The following is a 19,104-nucleotide window of genomic DNA, read 5'->3' on the forward strand; positions in this document are numbered from 1 at the left end:
AGTAACTAGGGAATATGTGCGCTACAGCATGGAATAACGAGGATTTTCTCATGTTCAGGGGGGGCTTAAGACTTTTAAAATGTCAAATGCCATATACTTTTATGTTATGTTCTAAAACTATCAAGTATTGAGAAAGTCATGTGCTGATATATTTTGCATTTTATTCATTTAAATATATATATAACATTTATAAATATATAAATAACAATATACAAAGACATATATTTACATATATGTATACATATATGTACATATATACATCACTGAGCTATATAATTCACTGGAGTGCTGATTTTGCTGAAAAACTGAAGTCACTGGCCGCCATCTTGCTCCTCCCTACTCTCACAGAATCCCACAGGATTTGGTTGCAACAACAAGCAGTTTTCTGGCTGTGTGAAAACGTTTCACAGGTAATTCTACAGTCAGTGGATGTACTAACACTATCAACTACTAGGAAATTAGGTGCTGACATATTTTACATGTTATTCATATTAAATATATATGTATATATATGTATATATAAGTATGTGTGTATGTTTATATGTATATATATGTATATATATATATATATATATATATATATATATATATATATATATATATATATATATATATATATATATATACATATGTAAATATATGTTTTTGTATATTGTTATTTATATATTTATAAATGTTAAACATATATATTTAAATGAATAAAATGCAAAATATTTCAGCACATGACTTTGTCAGTACTTGATATTTTTAGAACATAACATAAAACTATATGGCATTTGACATTTTAAAAGTCTTAAGCCCCCCTCTGAACATGAGTAAATCCTCGTTATTCGATGCTGTAGCGCACATATTCCCTAGTTACTGGAGGAAAATAGGGAGTACCAATATGGCGGCTGGTGGCTTCAAAGCAACTCGTTCTAACAGACGGTGATTAGCACTCCAGTGTATTATAGAGCTCAGTGGTCGGGTCACCTCTGCTGCTGCAAACCAGTTTATTAACGAGCTAAATGACATGTTTTATTTTGAAATGTCCATTTTCAGATTTTCTTTCCAGCAAAATGAATCATCTAACTTTCTCAATGGAATAAAAAACTCTTTCTATTGCAGATTGAGGCCGGCTGAGTGAGTCCTTAAGCCCTTAAACCCGCGGGCCTCATTTCAGGGAGGCTTGAGCTCTTCAGCAACAATAACGTGCTTGTAGCTGAATAACTGAGACCGACCCACACTTATATGTCCAGATCTTCATCTGAGGCTCCTCTACAGAAATATCTGCCAAAATATATAACGGCATCCCACATTTTCAGTTTAAAAAATAAGTTCCTCGTTTCAAAAAAAGGCACAAACCAGTAGAGGTTCATGTGGATTTTTATCAATCTAAACATGTTTACCGTCTCTACTGCTTGTTGTGTGGACACCAAACCGGCCACAGATGTAACCGAGATGCTGTAGCTGCAATTTATTGTGTTTATTTCCTTCTTTACAGCAAAACTGAGAAGTTTGGTATGTAAACATCTGGGTTTTATTGAGCTAAAATGTATTTTTTTTGTCATTTAAATCTCGTTTACTCAGGCCCAGAAAGATTTACCGTCAAATTTTCACATCCACATCATAGTTAGTTGAAAACATGATTAGCAGTTCAGGAGTTTTACAAATTGAGGAATGCCTCAACTTTTATTTTGGAAAATAGACCCTCTGGATTAAGAGGTTAAATATGGACAGAAATAAATTAGGCAACGTTGAAATATAAAACACCTGGTATGGTTGTTTATAATCTGTACAGATTTCATAAAAAGAGAAGAACTGCTAAAATCATCCATCGTTCTCGTTATAATCAAAAACCTTTCTGGGTTCATACACTGCAAAAAGAGAACTAAAACTAAGTAACATTTTCTTGAAATGAACGTATTTGCCCTTGATTTGAGCAGGTAAATAAGATTATTTGCCAATGGAATAAGATTTTAGCACTTAAAAGAGGAACAATTCATCTCCATCTTATTTTAAGTGCAGTATATCTAATTATCTTATTTTAGGGGTAAAAATACTCATTCCATTGGCAGATAATCTTATTTACCTGCTCAAATCAAGGGCAAATACGTTCATTTCAAGAAAATTTTACTTATTTTTAGTTCCATTTTTGCAGTGTAAGAGGTTGCAGAACCAGCTCTAGAACCTTGGAGTGGATCAGAAGAGTCCGGCTGTCTGTCAGGTCCACAAATCTTCAATAAATGAAATAATTGATGTTATTTTATTTAATGAAGATTCTGGTCCGGCTCTAATCTGTCCTGATGTGCCAGAGCTCCTGATCAGAGGAACCTTTGTGTTTCCTGGGGTGTTTCTTTGGCCTCGTGACTCGCTCTGGTTTTAAAACGCCGTTAAAGGCGAAGAGGGAACCGAGGAGTTCCCGGCTGCCGTGTTTGTTCCTCTCTCTGCCTTCATGTTCAGCAGCTACAGCGGATAAACCCTGTGAGCCGCTCCCTGGGCTCCAGGCGGTGATGTCACGGTGCCCAGAAGGCCTCCAGATGTTTGCGTCTCCCAGATGTTCTGATCTGAGGCATTTCATGTCAACGAGCTCCAGCTCTCTCTGCAGGTTTCTTTCTGTTGCTGTGGCTTCCTGCTGAGTCTCATCGCACAAATGAAAAGCAAAACCTGAGATTTTTATCAGGCCTGCCTGCCAGGAATGCTTTCTGGATGAGCTGTTGGTTTCTGCTCTACTCGTTCTCCCTCCCTCCCTCCCTCGCTCGCTCTTGAACCCGTTCCAGGAACCTGTTGCCGTTTGGCAGCAGGACCTAGAAGCTCTTATCAGCTGCTGAAAAAGCTGAACTTCTCCTCTTCGCCGTCATGCAATCAGATCTAAATCTAGTTTGAGGAAGCTCACAGAGCCTGTTTGTCTCATGTGATGTTTCCTGAATGTGTGGATTTACAGGAGGCCGGGTGTTGGTTGAGAGGAGCAGGGCTGCTGGGCTGAGGTAGTTCTGGTCTGAGCGGTTCCTGCAGAGGAGGAGAGCGTGTTGCACAAATGTTTGTCTGATCTGTAGCTGAAGGACGCCTCAGTGCCTCTCAGGATTGGCCAGAGCTGACTGAGAAACAGGTTTCTAACAGGCCTGGATGCCTGCAGGGCTCCTGGGCCAGACTGAACATGCAGAGGATCTGCGGTTCCCCACGGAGAGGAGAGGCTCCTGCAGGACCGGGCGGAGAAGCTTTTACCTCAGTTACTGCAGTAGGAGATAAACGACGACGCAAAGTATGGAGTAGTTATCTGAAATCTGATGTAATCAGACAAGAATGTGCAGAATTAGTTCAAATGAAACAGCATCATACACTGATGGACTGAAGGAGGGATGCACCGTCTACTTGCTTTAACATTTTATATAGAAATTGGTTATCAGCCCGTTCAGTTAAATTACACTGCAAAAACGGAACTAAAAATAAGTAAAATGTTCTTAAAATGTGTGCATTTTTCCTTGATTTGAGCAGGTAAATAAGATGATCTGCCAATAGAATAAGATTTATGCACTTAAAATAGGAACAACTCATCTCCATCGTCTTATTTCAAGTGCATTATATCTAATTATCTTATTTTAGGGGTAAAAATACTCATTCCATTGGCAGATAATCTGATTTACCTGCTCAGATCTAGGACAAAAACACTAATTTTAAGAGCATTTTACTTATTTTTAGATCCGTTTTTCCGTTTTTGCATCTTTCAAATGTAATTAACATTAACATTTAAAACAAACTATTATAAGATGAGCTGAGGCTTCCTGTCCGGCTCTGGGGTCTGGATGTTCTCCTTGTGAATTGCAAGGTTCTCTCTGGGTACTCCGGTTTACAAAGATGTTTCCTTTTAAGTCCGGCAAATTTCAATTAAATTTTATTCATATAGCTTCAATTAACATCACGTCATCATCAAGGTTCTTTCCAAAGTCAGCTTCCATCAGATCCTCCAGGTTGGTGAGAAAGTTTCCTCTCTAAGGAAACCCAGCAGGTTGCATCAAGTCTCTCCAAGCAGCATTCACTCCTCCTGAAAGAGCGTAGAGCCACAGTGGACAGTCGTCTGCATTGTTGATGGCTTTGCAGCAATCCCTCATACTGAGCATGCATGAAGCGACAGTGGAGAGGAAAACTCCCCTTTAACAGGGAGGAGAACCTCCAGCAGAACCACAACCAGGCTCAGTGTGAACGCTCATCTGCCTCCACCCACTGGGGCTTAGAGAAGACAGAGCAGAGACACAGAAAGCTCAGAAGCTCACATTGACCCAGGAGTACTTTCTATGTTAGAGAAGACAGAGCAGAGACACAGAAAGCTCAGAAGCTCACATTGACCCAGGAGTACTTTCTATGGTAGAGAAGACAGAGCAGAGACACAGAAAGCACAGAAGCTCACATTGACCCAGGAGTACTTTCTATGGTAGAGAAGACAGAGCAGAGACACATAAAGCACACAAGCTCACATTGACCCAGGAGTACTTTCTATGTTAGAGAAGACAGAGCAGAGACACAGAAAGCACAGAAGCTCACATTGACCCAGGAGTACTTTCTATGGTAGAGAAGACAGAGCAGAGACACAGAAAGCACAGAAGCTCACATTGACCCAGGAGTACTTTCTATGTTAGAGAAGACAGAGCAGAGACACAGAAAGCACTGAAGCTCACATTGACCCAGGAGTACTTTCTATGTTAGATGGTAATAGAGGATGATCTGCCTCCCCTGATGATGTCACAGCTAACAGAACACCAGACCAGGTGCACCTAGAACAGCAATTATACTTTTGGATGTAATTTTCATATCAGTGCATATCAGACTTAGATGAAAAGGTAAAAATCAAACTTTTTCACAACATAAAGCTTCTCAACACTTAAGAGGACTTCTGCAGCTACATCCACGTCTTTTTAAACAGGCCTTTTGTTAAATCCTTATTTTTATTGTGATTTTATCTTATTTTTATTATTCTGGGGGTCTTGCTCTAACCACCAGGCCACCACTATATATTTGACTTAAAAGTGAACATTATATTAAAATAAAATCATTTCTGTGACTATTCCATGTTTTCGCTCCATCATGAAATGAAGTCAATATGGATCCTGTCTGGTTCGGATGACCTGATTGGTTAATCAGCTGCAGGTGTTAGCCCCACCCACTGACCTCTGACAGGTGGGATTCAAAATGCATCTTCTTTAACAAAACTGATTAAATAAATATTTTTTTTTTACTATGAACACACCTTAATGTTAATTTTTTATTATATACTGAGCCCAACAGAACCACTGGAGCTGTACTTTATACCAAAAAGGACATTAAATACATTAAGTAAACGTTTTTTATTGCTAGTTTTTGTAAAGCTCTGGTATAAAAAAGTAAAAAGCCGTGTGGGTCCTGCAGCAGCGTTTTGGTGTCTGCTGATGAATCTGTGAATGAATCACGGCTTCAGAATGAAAGCGGAGACCAAGACGACCTGCAGGTCTCCACCTCCCGCCTTTATTTATCCTGAAACACAAACCTGGCCTCAGATAAAAGCCTTTATGTTCAGCTGGAGCGAAACCGAAACTGTTCGACTGCAGATTACATGGACGCCCGACACAAACGAGGGAACAGCCCTTTAAATAAATTACAGCCGGAAAAAATGTTTATGGACATTAAGATTTAAAAGGTTCATAAAAGGGAAGCAGCGTCTTTGTCAAACTGTGTTTTTTTTTTTTTTTTTTTACAGAAACTCGTCCCAGCAGCTTCATTAACTTTAGACGTTTAAAGATGAAAAGAAGGAATTCTGTTAAACTTTATAAAGAAAGCAGTAATAATCAGAGCTGGGTAGTAACTAGTTACTTTTACTCAAGTTACATTTACGTAACTTTGTGAACAAAATATACTTTTAGGAGTAGTTATACTGCGCTGTACTTTTTACTCTTACTAAAACATCTGGAGGCTCTTCCTGCTGTGAGTAACTTCATGAATAAAGAACAAACTAGTTTTAGCCAAAAATGCATCAGAGAGACAAAAACCTGGAGTTTATGTTAAAGTGTTGGATTTATTATAGTTATTCTACTTTTAATCTATATTCTAGTTATATTATGTTTCACTTATAACAACTAAATCACTATGCAATCTTATATTTTACTAATAACATTCTTGATCATTTACAATATTATATTATACTTATTACTGAAGTGTTATTTCTCCTTATATCAGAACACAAGCATGCGAGCAGTTGCAGGTTGCACCCAATTGTATCTTGCAGCTGCCTGTGGAAGATAAAGAAGTTACTCCCATAACAATGAATGCTGTTGTTGTGTATTGGTTCCCTGCCTAATAGATTTCAACTGGTTTGTTCCCCTTCCCTCAGCAGTTGAAATCCTGTGTAACTAGGGCGTTCCAATTTTCAATAAAAAGCCTGGCGAACGGAGACTGCTTCAGAGTGGTTTGGAGGATTGTAAACTGAACGGTCTCCGAGCACTCTCCTTGCAAGATCAATTTAACTGATTCTCTGTGTCTTCTTTGTGCAGGTTGCTGAATAAGATGTTTGGTGTTTAAACCTAACATAAAGTGAGACTTCTTATTTCTACACAGGCTTTATTATTTTAATATTTTCTATCTGCTGAGATTATTACCCTGAAACAACAGACTAAACCAAAAATAAGTTCAAATTTTATTCAAATTGTGTATTTGTACTTTATTTCAGCAGGTAAATAATCTTATCTGTCAATGGAATAAGATTCTTGCACTTAAAATAGGAAGAACTCATCTTCAACTTATTTCAAGTGCAGTATATCTAATTATCTTATTTTAGGGGTAAAATTACTCTCTCCATTTGCAGATAATCTTATTCAGCCGCTCAAATCAAGGACTAATACACTTTTTTAAGAAAGTTTTACTAATTTTTAGTTCCCTTTTTTTAATTGCAGTAAATATTGTCATTGGAAGAACGTTCTAACATTCTGTAAATACATTAATTGTTGTATTGTTTTCATGTTTAATGTTAAATTTAATTTTTTTGAGAAACCTACATCTTTTGTCTTCAAAATACCAGATTTTGCACATAACCTTATATTTATGTCTGTCTGATTACATCATTTTTAAATATTAAATCATCAGCTGTGATTACTCAGTAGTTCTCACTGAATACTTTTTTATTCTTGAGTAAATTTCCTGGCTGAATATTTTTTACTTTTACTGGAGTAAAATCTTTGTCTGCTCTCTCACCTCAGGGAATAATAACCTGAGTTAATGAGTGAATAACGACTGGAAGACGTATTTCAGAAACTGAAGGGTTTCCCAGCATGACCCGCCTGTTTAACGTCACACCGCCGCAGCTCAATAGAATCTGAGTCCAGACTTTGACTAGGCCACTCCAAAACCTTTTATTTTCCTGGGAACTTTCTGATTTTGCTTTCAGCGTTCTGCTGGACAACCCAGATGTGTCTGAAGTAAACCAAGAAAACGGTTAATTAGCGTTTTACCAAATGGAGCGCAGCACCAGGAGACATTTGTTCCATTAATAAAAGAAATCAGTAACTTTAATGTGTGAACAGCGCTTTGTACATAATTTAAAGACAACAACATCCGTTCCTGACATTAATTCAAACGTTTAACCATTAAAGTTCGTCTAGCTGCTGACGCTGACGGAAATTTAACCGTTTATTATCAGGTTTCCTTTGATAAAAAGCACAATTTAAAAAAGTATTCCAACAGAACAGTTCATCAACAGAGGCTTTCCTTAGAGCCCTGATGCTCAAATGTGTTAAAAAATAAAAACTGAAAAGGCTCCTGGTCCGGCAGAGCGGGTTAAAACCGGTCCAGAACCCAGCAGGTTGAGGGTTCTCCTAAAAGCGATGAGATTTGTGTTTGAGCAAGGCAGCGATGGACGAAGACCTGCTGACCTTCACCATCTGGGCCACGGTGCGCGGCCTCTGGGAGGGGGAGGCCGAGGAGAAATGGTGGCGCAGGCGGCGCCGCTCCTTCTGGGGCTTCCAGTCGGGCGCGGCGTTCTCCTTGGCGAGCGTGGCTTTGGGCGGCGCTCCCAGCAGCTGCAGGATGTCGGGCTTGGCGTCGCTCAGGTACTGCCAGGCCTTCCTCCCCGCCGTGTCCCTCAGCTTCACGTCGGCGCCGAAGTTCTTCACCAGCAGCCAGATGACCTTCTTGTTGCCGTGAATGGCGGCGACGTGCAGCGGCGTCTGGCCCGCCGTCGACTTGGCGTTCACGTCGAAGCTCAGGCCGCACTTTTCCACGCCGTACCTGAAAGCACACGACAGCAGAGATTCAGTCCCGCCTCTTTCTTTCCAAATATATTTTTATTGGGTTAGAAGGGTGCAATACATTAATTTACATGAGAATACATTTCACCTATCCCCCCCCCTCTGCATTCCCAGGAATACAGTGAAAAATGTTAACAATAAGCAAACCTGATTCTCTCCCTCTTAACGAGAAAACAGGAGGGGAGAACAGTTACCTAACCAACAAGCAAATTACATAAAATAAAAATAATAAAATAAAATAAATAAATAATAATAACAAACAAAATTTAGAGGAGGGATCTGAAATGCTTAGAAAGCAAAATCAAAAATATAATTATGGCAGTTATTATATGTTGTGCTTAAGGTTCGACCACCACATCCCTAACCCAACTGCTGGTCTCTCTTAAAATCCTGGCTGGAAAATTAGGAGTGATTCAATTAGAGAGGGGTTATGTCAGAGTATCTTAATTAAAGCCATACTTTTTAATCATCTAAGGAGAGAGTTGATTCAACTAAGGAAAGAATGTCCTGCCTCCTTCTAAGAGACGCCTGGAAAGAAAAGGAGACGTCAGTCATTTTATAAGCGGGGTCGTGTGGAGCACACATGAGCAGTCAGTATCTAACGGAGGTCGGAGGTCGGACGCAGCACGCGTTTTCTGCTCCATGCGCAGGAGTCTGACGGCAGTCATGATGGAGCAAATTCAACTCAAACTTTATTTATAAAGCACATTTAAAACAACCGGGGTTGACCAAAGTGCTGTACAGATAAAAGATAAAAACTGAATGCTAAAATACATAAAACACAATGCAAAAAGAAAAATTTAAAGCATTAGGATAAATGTTTCAATTTAAATAAAATGTTAAAATAAAATGTAATTTTGCCAAATGTCCACCTAGACTTGATTAGAAGCCAGGGAAAAGAAATGTGTTTTTAGAGAGGATTTAAAAACCTCCAAGGAGCCTGACGATCAAATACGCCAAGGCAAGTTATTCAATTCAATTCAATTTTATTTATATAGCGCCAAATCATGAAAGATGTCATCTCAAGGCACTTTACAAAATCAAGTTCAATCATATTATACAGATTGGTCAAAAATGTCCTATATAAGGAAACCAGTTGATTGCATCAAAGTCCCGACAAGCAGCATTTACTCCTGGGGAACCGTAGAGCCACAGGAAGAGTCGTCTGCATTGTTGATGGCTTTGCTGCAATCCCTCATACTGAGCAAGCATGAAGCGACAGTGGGAAGAAAAACCACCCATTAACGGGATATTCCAGAGTCTCAGTGCCGCTGCCATGAAGGCGCGGTCACCTTTGGTTTTAAGTCTGGTTTTAGGCATAGCCAGTAGTAACTGATTAGAGGATCTCAGTGTTCTGGCTGGGGCATGGATTTTGAGAAGCTCAGTCAAATACTGGGGGGCTAGACCATTAAGAGCTTTAAAAACAAACAATAAAATCTATTTTAAATTTTTATTTAAAATAGATTTAATAGATTTTAAATAGATTTAAAATTTTAAAATCTATTCTAAAAACAATTCAGGAGCACCTGAAGCCCGGCTAATGAAAAATACAAAGGAAAACTTTTCCACCAATTTAATAAAATATTATAAATTAAATGAAACGTTCAGCAACACAGTGTGTAGCAGAACTAAGATCCCGAACACATCATACCCACAATGCAACACGGTGGTGGCAGCATCATGCTGGGACTAGAAGAAAGCCTGAGACTGGAGATGAGGGTTCACCTGCCAGCAGGACAACCACCCTGAAAACTATGGGATGGTTCAGATTCATGGGTTGGAGCGGCCTAGTCAAAGTCCAGACCTGAAAAGGGATGTTCCTTGATTTTCTAAACTGGGGAAGACTCCAAAAAGGGTTGACTCAGATTGGATGAAAACAAATTAAGCCGCACTTTTCAGATTTTCATCAGGGGGAAAATAAGTTGAAAATTTTTCCAGCTTTTCTCCAACGGGTCAAAATGTGGAAATCTTGAGAGAAACTGAAGCTTTTTCCAGCTGAATAAATAATTTACCTTTTTACTTAAATCTAAAGAGCGATTCCACGTTTCCTAAAGTGTGGTGAGTGGTTGAGAGGAGGCGGACGCTGTGACCCGGCGGGTCTCACAGCGGCTTACCACAGCGTGTTGAGGACCCGGTGGTCGCCGTGTTTGGCGATCCAGTGCAGCACCGTGAAGCCGGAGATGAAGTCCTGCCTGTTGAGCAGCGAGCTGTCCTCCCTGAAGAGCGCGTAGATGTCGGGCCAGGCGCCCGCCGCGCCCTTCACCATCCAGGCGTGCTCCCGGGCCTCCAGAGGAACCGACGACTGGTGATGACATCACACACGTTCGTCAGATAAAACCCGTTAAAAAGCTTTCCTCTTTAGAGCCGCCTGATTGGCCAGTTTGGCACAGAGCTGGACGATATAGAAAAAAAGCCCATCGATAAAATAGAAATCATATTGATCCATATCGATAATTATCAACAAATTCAAAACATTTATTTTAAGTGCAGCCATGGTCATTTTATGCTGTTGCTTAGCAACCTATTTTTATATACAGAATTTAAACAATGAATTCAAACTCAACCCTTTATTCTACCAACTTTTTTCCAAAACTTCAAGTTTAAAAAAAAAAAGAAAAAAGAATTTGTGCTCTCTGAACTCTCTGAAGGGGGCGGGGCTTAGTTACTGGGTCTGCGTTCTGATTGGTTGGGAGGATGTAATGATGTAATATTAACCTACATGATAGAATGCAAAAAGGAAAACTGTTATTCTATTGAACTTTTTATTATCACTGATAAACGTCTATTGATCGATATAGTTATTGAATTGTCCAGCCCTACTTTTACTCCAATGCAGACTTTGGTGCATTAAAATCTGTTTGGAATTCATTTATAAAACAGGCTAAATACAGTTTAACATGTTTTCTTAAAATGGTCATATTGTGTAGGGCAGGGTTAGTATTTTTAGTTATGTGGTTTAATTCTATTCCTTTTTTGAAGGCTTTTGATTTAATAATTTTGGCCCAACAGCCGGAAAATTTGGACAGCGCTGTTGTAAAGCGATTTGAGTCTTTGAGATTTTTTATGTTTTATACCCACCAGCAAGGAAAGGTTCCCTAAAGGAACCACAATAAAGTTCAACATTAATGATGTTCTTCAGTTTAAAAGCCTCTCCTTGACTCCTCGGGACAAACTTTGTGTCATATAATAATAATGATAATAATAATAATAATAATAATAATAATAATAATAATAATAATAATAATAATAATAATAATAATAATAATAATAATAATAAGCACTTTTTTGGACACTCAAAGACACTTTCCAAAAAAATTTAAAACAGAAATAAACAAAAAAAATCGTACTAGGGAAAAGCAAGTTTCAATTAATGGGTTATGAGAAGTTCTGTAATGTCTTGTTTGATCATTTTTAAAAAATGGGTAAAAACCCTCAGTAAAGTAAAAAGGTAAAGTGAGGAAAATGGGAGGTTGTGAATTCACGTACTAAACAAGTTACATGGTGACAAACGAGTTGAAGCTCCAGCTGAAGCTTTTCTTTCTGCACCAATCAGAGGAAGCGGCGTAAAAAAGGTGTTTTGGTCGCACCTGTCCGGCCTTGTGGACGTTCCTCCTCGCGTCCTTCCTCTCCTCCGTCTCGGCCGGTCTCCCCTCGTCCCTGTCGTCCAGCGCCTCGCAGGACGACAGGGACGAGGACGACAGGTGGTGGGGGAGGCTCAGCGAGGACGAGATGCGGTGCAGCCGTCGGCGCCGGGCGGCCTCGTTGTCCCCGCCGAGCTCGTCCTGGTCCAGGTTGGTCTCCAGGCTGCGGTAAACCCGGTTCCTCAGGCGGCTGCTCATCCGGCGGGCCGCTGAGCGGTGCTGCAGGCGGGGGGAGTCCAGGGAGCCGTCGCTGGACTCCACGTCGTCATACAGATCACCTGCAGGATGCAGGAAAACTCTTAAATATTACAGTTTATGAACTATTTGTTTTTACATCATTAAGAAAAAAGGTCATCTTGATTTGAAAATTCATAATTTTTTTAATAGAGTGGCTCATGTTACCCTGAGCTACCTCTATAGTTATGCTGCTATAGGCTTAGGCTGCTGGAGGACATCAGGGTCTATTTCTCTCTCTCTGCTGAGTTCTCCTACTGCTCTCCAATTTGCATTATTTGTTGTTATTTCAGCTTTTAACTTTTTGTTCTGTTATTTTTCTCTCCATAGAAGGTACACCTGGTCTGGCGTTCTGTTAGCTGTGACATCATCAGGGGAGGCAGATCATCCACTATTACCATCTAACATAGAAAGTACTCCTGGGTCAATGTGAGCTTCTGAGCTTTCTGTGTCTCTGCTCTGTCTTCTCTAACATAGAAAGTACTCCTGGGTCAATGTGAGCTTCTGTGCTTTCTGTGTCTCTGCTCTGTCTTCTCTAACATAGAAAGTACTCCTGGGTCAATGTGAGCTTCTGTGCTTTCTGTGTCTCTGCTCTGTCTTCTCTAAGCCCCAGTGGGTGGAGGCAGATGAGCGTTCACACTGAGCCTGGTTCTGGTTCTGCTGGAGGTTCTCCTCCCTGTTAAAGGGGAGTTTTCCTCTCCACTGTCGCTTCATGCATGCTCAGTATGAGGGATTGCTGCAAAGCCATCAACAATGCAGACGACTGTCCACTGTGGCTCTACGCTCTTTCAGGAGGAGTGAATGCTGCTTGGAGAGACTTGATGCAACCTGCTGGGTTTCCTTAGAGAGGAAACTTTCTCACCAACCTGGAGGATCTGATGGAGTCTGACTTTGGAAAGAGCCTTGAGATGATGTGATGTGGATTGGAGCTATATAAATAAACGTTAATTTATTTTTTTACAACTCTGCAGGCGGCACAAACAAAATATATTTCCCTTTTTTTTTGTAAAACATCCTTTGTGGCGATTCAGGCCGCAGAAGTAAGGCTGGAAAATAGGGCTAAAGGGGGTGGAGCTTGGTTCCTGGGTCTGCGTTGTGATTGGCTGGGAGGATTAGTGACTAATAGTAACCTATATGATAGAATGTAAAAGGAAAGAAAACTGTTATTCTCTTAAACTTTTTATTTACGCTTTTTTTTCTATCATCGATTATATATCGTTACTGAATTATCGTCCAGCTCTACTGCACATTTATCCTGAATTTAGCGTCATGCTAACGTTTAGCTAGCTGCCGTCTACCTGGCGGGCTCAGAGCTCACCTGTGGACCGGTACATGGCCGCTGCGCCGGATCGGATCTGCCGGTCGTCATGAAGATGGTCGCTGGAGCGGTACATCTTCAGCAGCTGGCCCGGAGGCGGCTGGTCGTCACAGAGGTTCCCCATGGACTGATGCAGCGGTACCTTCGCTTTGGACCGCAGAGCCACGGGTTCCTGCTCCGTTCTCCTGGACTCCTGCAGAACTTCGCCTGTCGTCAAACGCAGCAAGCAGAACTCTTCAATGCAAAGCGCTCGTCGATAAAATTATTATAATAAACATTTGGAGTCGACTCTGAAAGCCCGTCAGAACATCTGCAGAACCGCTGACCCAGAAGACTTCAGGGGAAGGAAAAGAGAAATAAAGCAGCTGCTGTACCTGGTCTGGAGCTGCCGGCCCACCCCGAGGTTCTGGAGGACCTCCCATCAGACGGACTGGATGACAGGTTCTGGTTCTGATCCGGTCCCGGTTCTGAGGCCTGAGCGGGACCTTCGTCAAGGAGGCGTTTGGACGGCGGCGCCTGAACGTGGCGCTCGGCCTCTGGAGGCAGACTGCGTCTCGTCGGCACCGCCAGGTACCGGTCCAGGTTCTGGTCCGGGTTCTGGTCCAGGTTCTGGTCCGGGTTCTGGTCCCGGCCCGAACTGGGAGGCCAGAACCTCCGAGTCCTGGATGTAAATCTGAGGAACCTTCATCACTGAGGACTCGGTGACGCAGGGCGAGGAGGCAGACAGAACCCTGGCCGTGTCGCTGAGAGGAGCGTTGAGGGCCCACGGCCCCCCCGCTGAGCCCCGCCTCCTCTGCACCTCCTCCTCCTCCTCCTCCTCCTCTTCCTCGTCTTCATCCACGGAGACGGCCGATTTGTAGCTCTGTCTGTGGCAGAACCGGCGGGCCGGAACCTGATGGAGCTGAGGAGGTTCCTGTCCTGTTTGAGGTTCTGGATCAGGGACGGGATCCTGAAAAGAGATTTTCTGTCCTCTGAGAGGTTCTAGGTTCTGCTTTCCTCTGAGAGGTTCTAGGTTCTGAGGGATCTGCTGTTCTCTAACAGGTTCTAGGTTCTGAGGGATCTGCTTTCCTCTGAGAGGTTCTAGGTTCTGAGGGATCTGCTGTTCTCTAACAGGTTCTAGGTTCTGAGGGATCTGCTTTCCTCTAAGAGGTTCTAGGTTCTGAGGGATCTGCTTTCCTCTAACAGGTTCTAGGTTCTGAGGGATCTGCTGTTCTCTAACAGGTTCTAGGTTCTGCTTTCCTCTGAGAGGTTCTAGGTTCTGAGGGATCTGCTGTTCTCTAACAGGTTCTAGGTTCTGCTTTCCTCTGAGAGGTTCTAGGTTCTGAGGGATCTGCTGTTCTCTAACAGGTTCTAGGTTCTGCTTTCCTCTGAGAGGTTCTAGGTTCTGAGGGGTCTGCTGTTCTCTAACAGGTTCTAGGTTCTGCTTTCCTCTAACAGGTTCTAGGTTCTGAGGGATCTGCTGTTCTCTAAGAGGTTCTAGGTTCTGCTTTCCTCTGAGAAGTTCTAGGTTCTGAGGGATCTGCTGTTCTCTAAGAGGTTCTAGGTTCTGCTTTCCTCTAAGAGGTTCTAGGTTCTGAGGGATCTGCTGTCCTCTAAGTAATTCTGGAACGGGGTTCTGGTAAGAGATCTTCTTTCCTCTGACGGATTCAGGGACAGGGACCTGATGAGGAATCAGCTGAGGTTCTGGATTTAGTGGGAACTGCTGTCCTCTGAAGGGTTCCTGGTTCTGGGGGAACTGCTGTCCTCTTAAGAGTTCCTGGTTCTGGGGGAACTGCTGTCCTCTTAAGAGTTCCTGGTTCTGGGGGAACTGCTGTCCTCTGAAGGGTTCCTGGTTCTGGGGGAACTGCTGTCCTCTGAAGGGTTCCTGGTTCTGGGGGAACTGCTGTCCTCTTAAGAGTTCCTGGTTCTGGGGGAACTGCTGTCCTCTGAAGGGTTCCTGGTTCTGGGGGAACTGCTGTCCTCTTAAGAGTTCCTGGTTCTGGGGGAACTGCTGTCCCCTGAATGGTTCCGGGTTCTGGGGGAACTGCTGTCCCCTGAACGGTTCCTGGTTCTGGGGGAACTGCTTGTGGGGATAGATGAGTGGACCTCTGCTGTGGTCCTGGTAAGAAATGTTCTGTCCTCTACCGGGTCTGGGGACGGGGCTGGGACTCCTGTTGGGTGCTGGAAACGGACCTGGAAGAAGAACCTGCTGTCCTCTGACGGGTCCCGGGTAACGGTCCTGGCGGCTGATGTGTCCCCTGAAGCGGTCCTGATGAGATGTCTTCTGTCCTCTGAGGGACTCGGGGACTGGACTGTGACGAGGGACGTTCTGTTCTCTGATTGGTTCCGGGACAAAGTCCTGGCGGCTGACGATGTGTCTTTTGCTGGGTTCTGAGACGGTTCCGTGATTTCTGGTGTCCAATCTTTCGGCCGGGTCTGGGACAAAGTCCTGGCGGCTGACAATATGTCCTGTGGTGGGTTCTGGGACGGTTCCGTGATGGGAAGCGTCCCATTTTTCGGCGGACTCCGGGACAAAGTCCTGGCGGCTAACGATGTGTCCTCTACTGGGTTCTGAGACGGTTCCGTGATGTCTGGTGTCCCATCTTTCAGCCGGGTCTGGAACAAAGTCCTGGCGGCTGACAATATGTCCTGTGGTGGGTTCTGAGAGGACGTCCCGAGGGTTCTGTTGTCCTCTGATGGACTCAGGGATGGGGTTCTGATGGAGGTTCTGTTGTCCTCTGATGGGCTCAGGGATGAGGTTCTGTTGTCCTCTGATGGACTCTGGGATGGGGTTCTGATGGAGGTTCTGTTGTCCTCTGATGGACTCAGGGATGAGGTTCTGTTGTACTCTGATGGGCTCAGGGATGAGGTTCTGATGGAGGTTCTGTTGTCCTCTGATGGGCTCAGGGATGAGGTTCTGTTGTACTCTGATGGACTCAGGGATGAGGTTCTGCTGTCCTCTGATGGACTCAGGGATGGGGTTCTGATGGAGGTTCTGTTGTCCTCTGATGGACTCAGGGATGAGGTTCTGATGGAGGTTCTGCTGTCCTCTGATGGACTCTGGGATGAGGTTCTGTTGTCCTCTGATGGACTCAGGGATGGGGTTCTGTTGTCCTCTGATGGACTCTGGGACGTAGTCCTGGTGTCTCACAGCTGGAACACCGGGACCAGGGACCGAACCCAGCCGGTTCTGTCCCGGTTTGCCCGGATCAGAGACGGGAGTCTCAGAGATTTCCGGGTCCTGGTTCCCTACCTGGCTGGGTCCACCTGCAGGTTCGGGACTCAGGTGTTCCACCTGTCTCAGGTGTTCCACCTGTCTCAGGTAAGCACCGCTCTCCGCCGCCACGATCCCCGCCGCAGGCAGGGCGGCTTTCCTCTCGCTGTCCCCCGGAGCGGCGAGGCTGGGCGCCGGGCTGGTTCCGCGGGGCTCCGGGGAGTCTGGGCCCGCTCCGGCACCGGGGACATGTCCCTTGAACTTCTTCCGGAGGACCACGCTGGACACTCCGTCGATCTTCGTCACGGTCGCCACGGAGTTGACGAACTTCTTGAAGAGCTCTCGGTTCCGGACCTGGTCCGGATGTCCCCGCAGGAAAGGCCTGAAGTGGACCAGCAGGTCCGAGTTGCGCACCTGTCCGCCGCAGCTCTGCAGGAAGACCAGAACCGCGTCCTGGGTGAAGTCCGTGGCCATGCTGCGGTTCGGTTCCGTTCGGTTTCTGCAGTCTGTGCGAGGCTCAAAGGTCGACAGTTGTTTCTGTCAGCCCGCCTAAGCCCCGCCCACCGCAGGTATTTAACCCCAAACTCACCTGCTGCATTCCAGCAGGTAACCCGGATGTCCAAGGGTTCGCGTGGTCACGGATATCACCAAATTAATATCATTTTTAAATTTATATCTATCTATCTATCTATCTATCTATCTATCTATCTATCTATTTTTTTTTTCATTTTTTTTTAATTAAACGTTTAATTGTGGAATGTATATCCAAAATTCCAGCAGCAAAATAAAATATTTCAGGATTTGTACAAGTTAAAGTCTAGGGTTTTTTTTTTAGATTTTATTTAAAATGTTTCTTTTTTGCTGCTTTTAAAGTTTGTTTCTATAATGTTTTATACCTTATACCCCTGGATTATGGAGTGCTGAAAGTGCCACAATGTTAATCAGGTATTTATTTGTATGAGTCATAATTAGAATCAAACAGGAAATAAAATGGGCAAATAAATGATTAAATGCATATATAACCAAATAAATGAATGTATCACATTTTATTTGCATGTATGTAAATGTGATACGATCTATTAAATGTATAATTCAATATTTAAACAGACAATTGAACTTCAGGATGTGCTACAGGCAGGCCAACATGCAATTTTACAATTAAAATTGTGAAATAATACATGCTTTTTATAATCAAACTAAATCTTATTTAATGACATATTTAAAAAAAATATATGGATATTGTTTTAAAATCTTTCATAACACGTTTTACTTTTATATTAACCTCCTTTGACCCAAAGTGAACACTTAAGTCATAATAAAATATTATGATTAAAGTAACAAATAATCTTAATTATGTGTGTCTGACCATTTTTAATTAATTGAATATTACAATTTACTGTATGTGAAATTCTTTCATTAAACTTGAAAGCTGCAATTTTTTTTAATTGAATAATGAACTGAAATTTTCATGGTTTCTGTGCTGCAGTGCATTATGATCCTGCAGCAATTTAAACATCCGCAGTATCTGATTGGTTACCTGGCAGAGTCGTTAAACTTTGGACCAATTACAATGGAGCACTGTTAGCTCCGCCCATTTGATGCTGACAGAACACATAAATTCATGATGTGCCGCAGCAAGTAATGTGTTTTTATAAGTAAAAGAAATAACCTTGAAATAAATCTGGATTTTAAAGATTATTTATACATGTCTCCAGATCAAAACTATCAGAAACAAAAAACAATTTAATGATTTATTCAATTATTGAATTAATGCACTTCATGCTGCCTTCATCGATGTCTGTGGACATCTGTGGCTCATATTTTTGTTTCTGAGCCAAAGTTTCAGAATGTAATGTCAATGTAATGCTGGTAAATGCTGTTTTTCATTATTATTATGAAGTAAAAAGACATAAATCGTTGATCTAATGCTCTCCGAACCTTTTTAAACTTCTCCAAATGTCAGATTTTCTGTTTCCAAACGACCAGGATTCACGACTTTCACAGAAAAAAAAACTGAAACAAAAGCAGCATGAGCTGAAAAAAAAGTGCTTTTATTGAACAAAAACTTCAGGCAGAGATTAAATAAGGAGTCGTGTTGCTTTTTCTGAAACGCGTTTTCACAGCTGGAAGAAGAAGAAGGAGGAGAATTAGTTTTTCTGGGAGACATTTTAGATCTTCTGCAACGTGGAGAAACCTCTCAGAGGTAAAGATCCTTCTGCGCTCAGGGTGTCACCTCCGACAAAATTAAATATCTTTGGGAACCGTTTTTTTTTTACAGTCCTACGTCTTCACTTTATTCACTTCAAAACGGACCAGAACTTGTTTTTTTTTTCAGGGATTATGACGACGGCTGTAAAACAAAGCAGCCGTATCAGCGTCTTTAGAGAAGCAGAAGGTTCCTGCTACAAAGTGCAACAAGCTGCTACAGACAGACAGACAGGCAGACAGACAGGCAGACAGACGGTGGTGGAG

At 42.6% G+C, this 19,104-nt stretch overlaps 1 protein-coding gene across 1 annotated transcript; it reads right to left on the minus strand.

The window, feature by feature from the left end:
- Window positions 1-7,481: 7,481 nt before the first annotated feature.
- LOC105915224 (titin) lies at window positions 7,482-17,202 on the minus strand. Its single transcript, XM_036139964.1, is given in 6 exon segments — window positions 7,482-8,226; window positions 10,361-10,548; window positions 11,834-12,165; window positions 13,440-13,646; window positions 13,814-13,937; window positions 13,939-17,202. Coding segments are annotated over 6 exon segments (4,431 nt in total). The 5' UTR covers window positions 17,107-17,202; the 3' UTR covers window positions 7,482-7,814.
- Window positions 17,203-19,104: the final 1,902 nt, after the last annotated feature.

This window comes from Fundulus heteroclitus, chromosome 8, assembly GCF_011125445.2.
Source record: "Fundulus heteroclitus isolate FHET01 chromosome 8, MU-UCD_Fhet_4.1, whole genome shotgun sequence".
NCBI lineage: Eukaryota > Metazoa > Chordata > Actinopteri > Cyprinodontiformes > Fundulidae > Fundulus > Fundulus heteroclitus.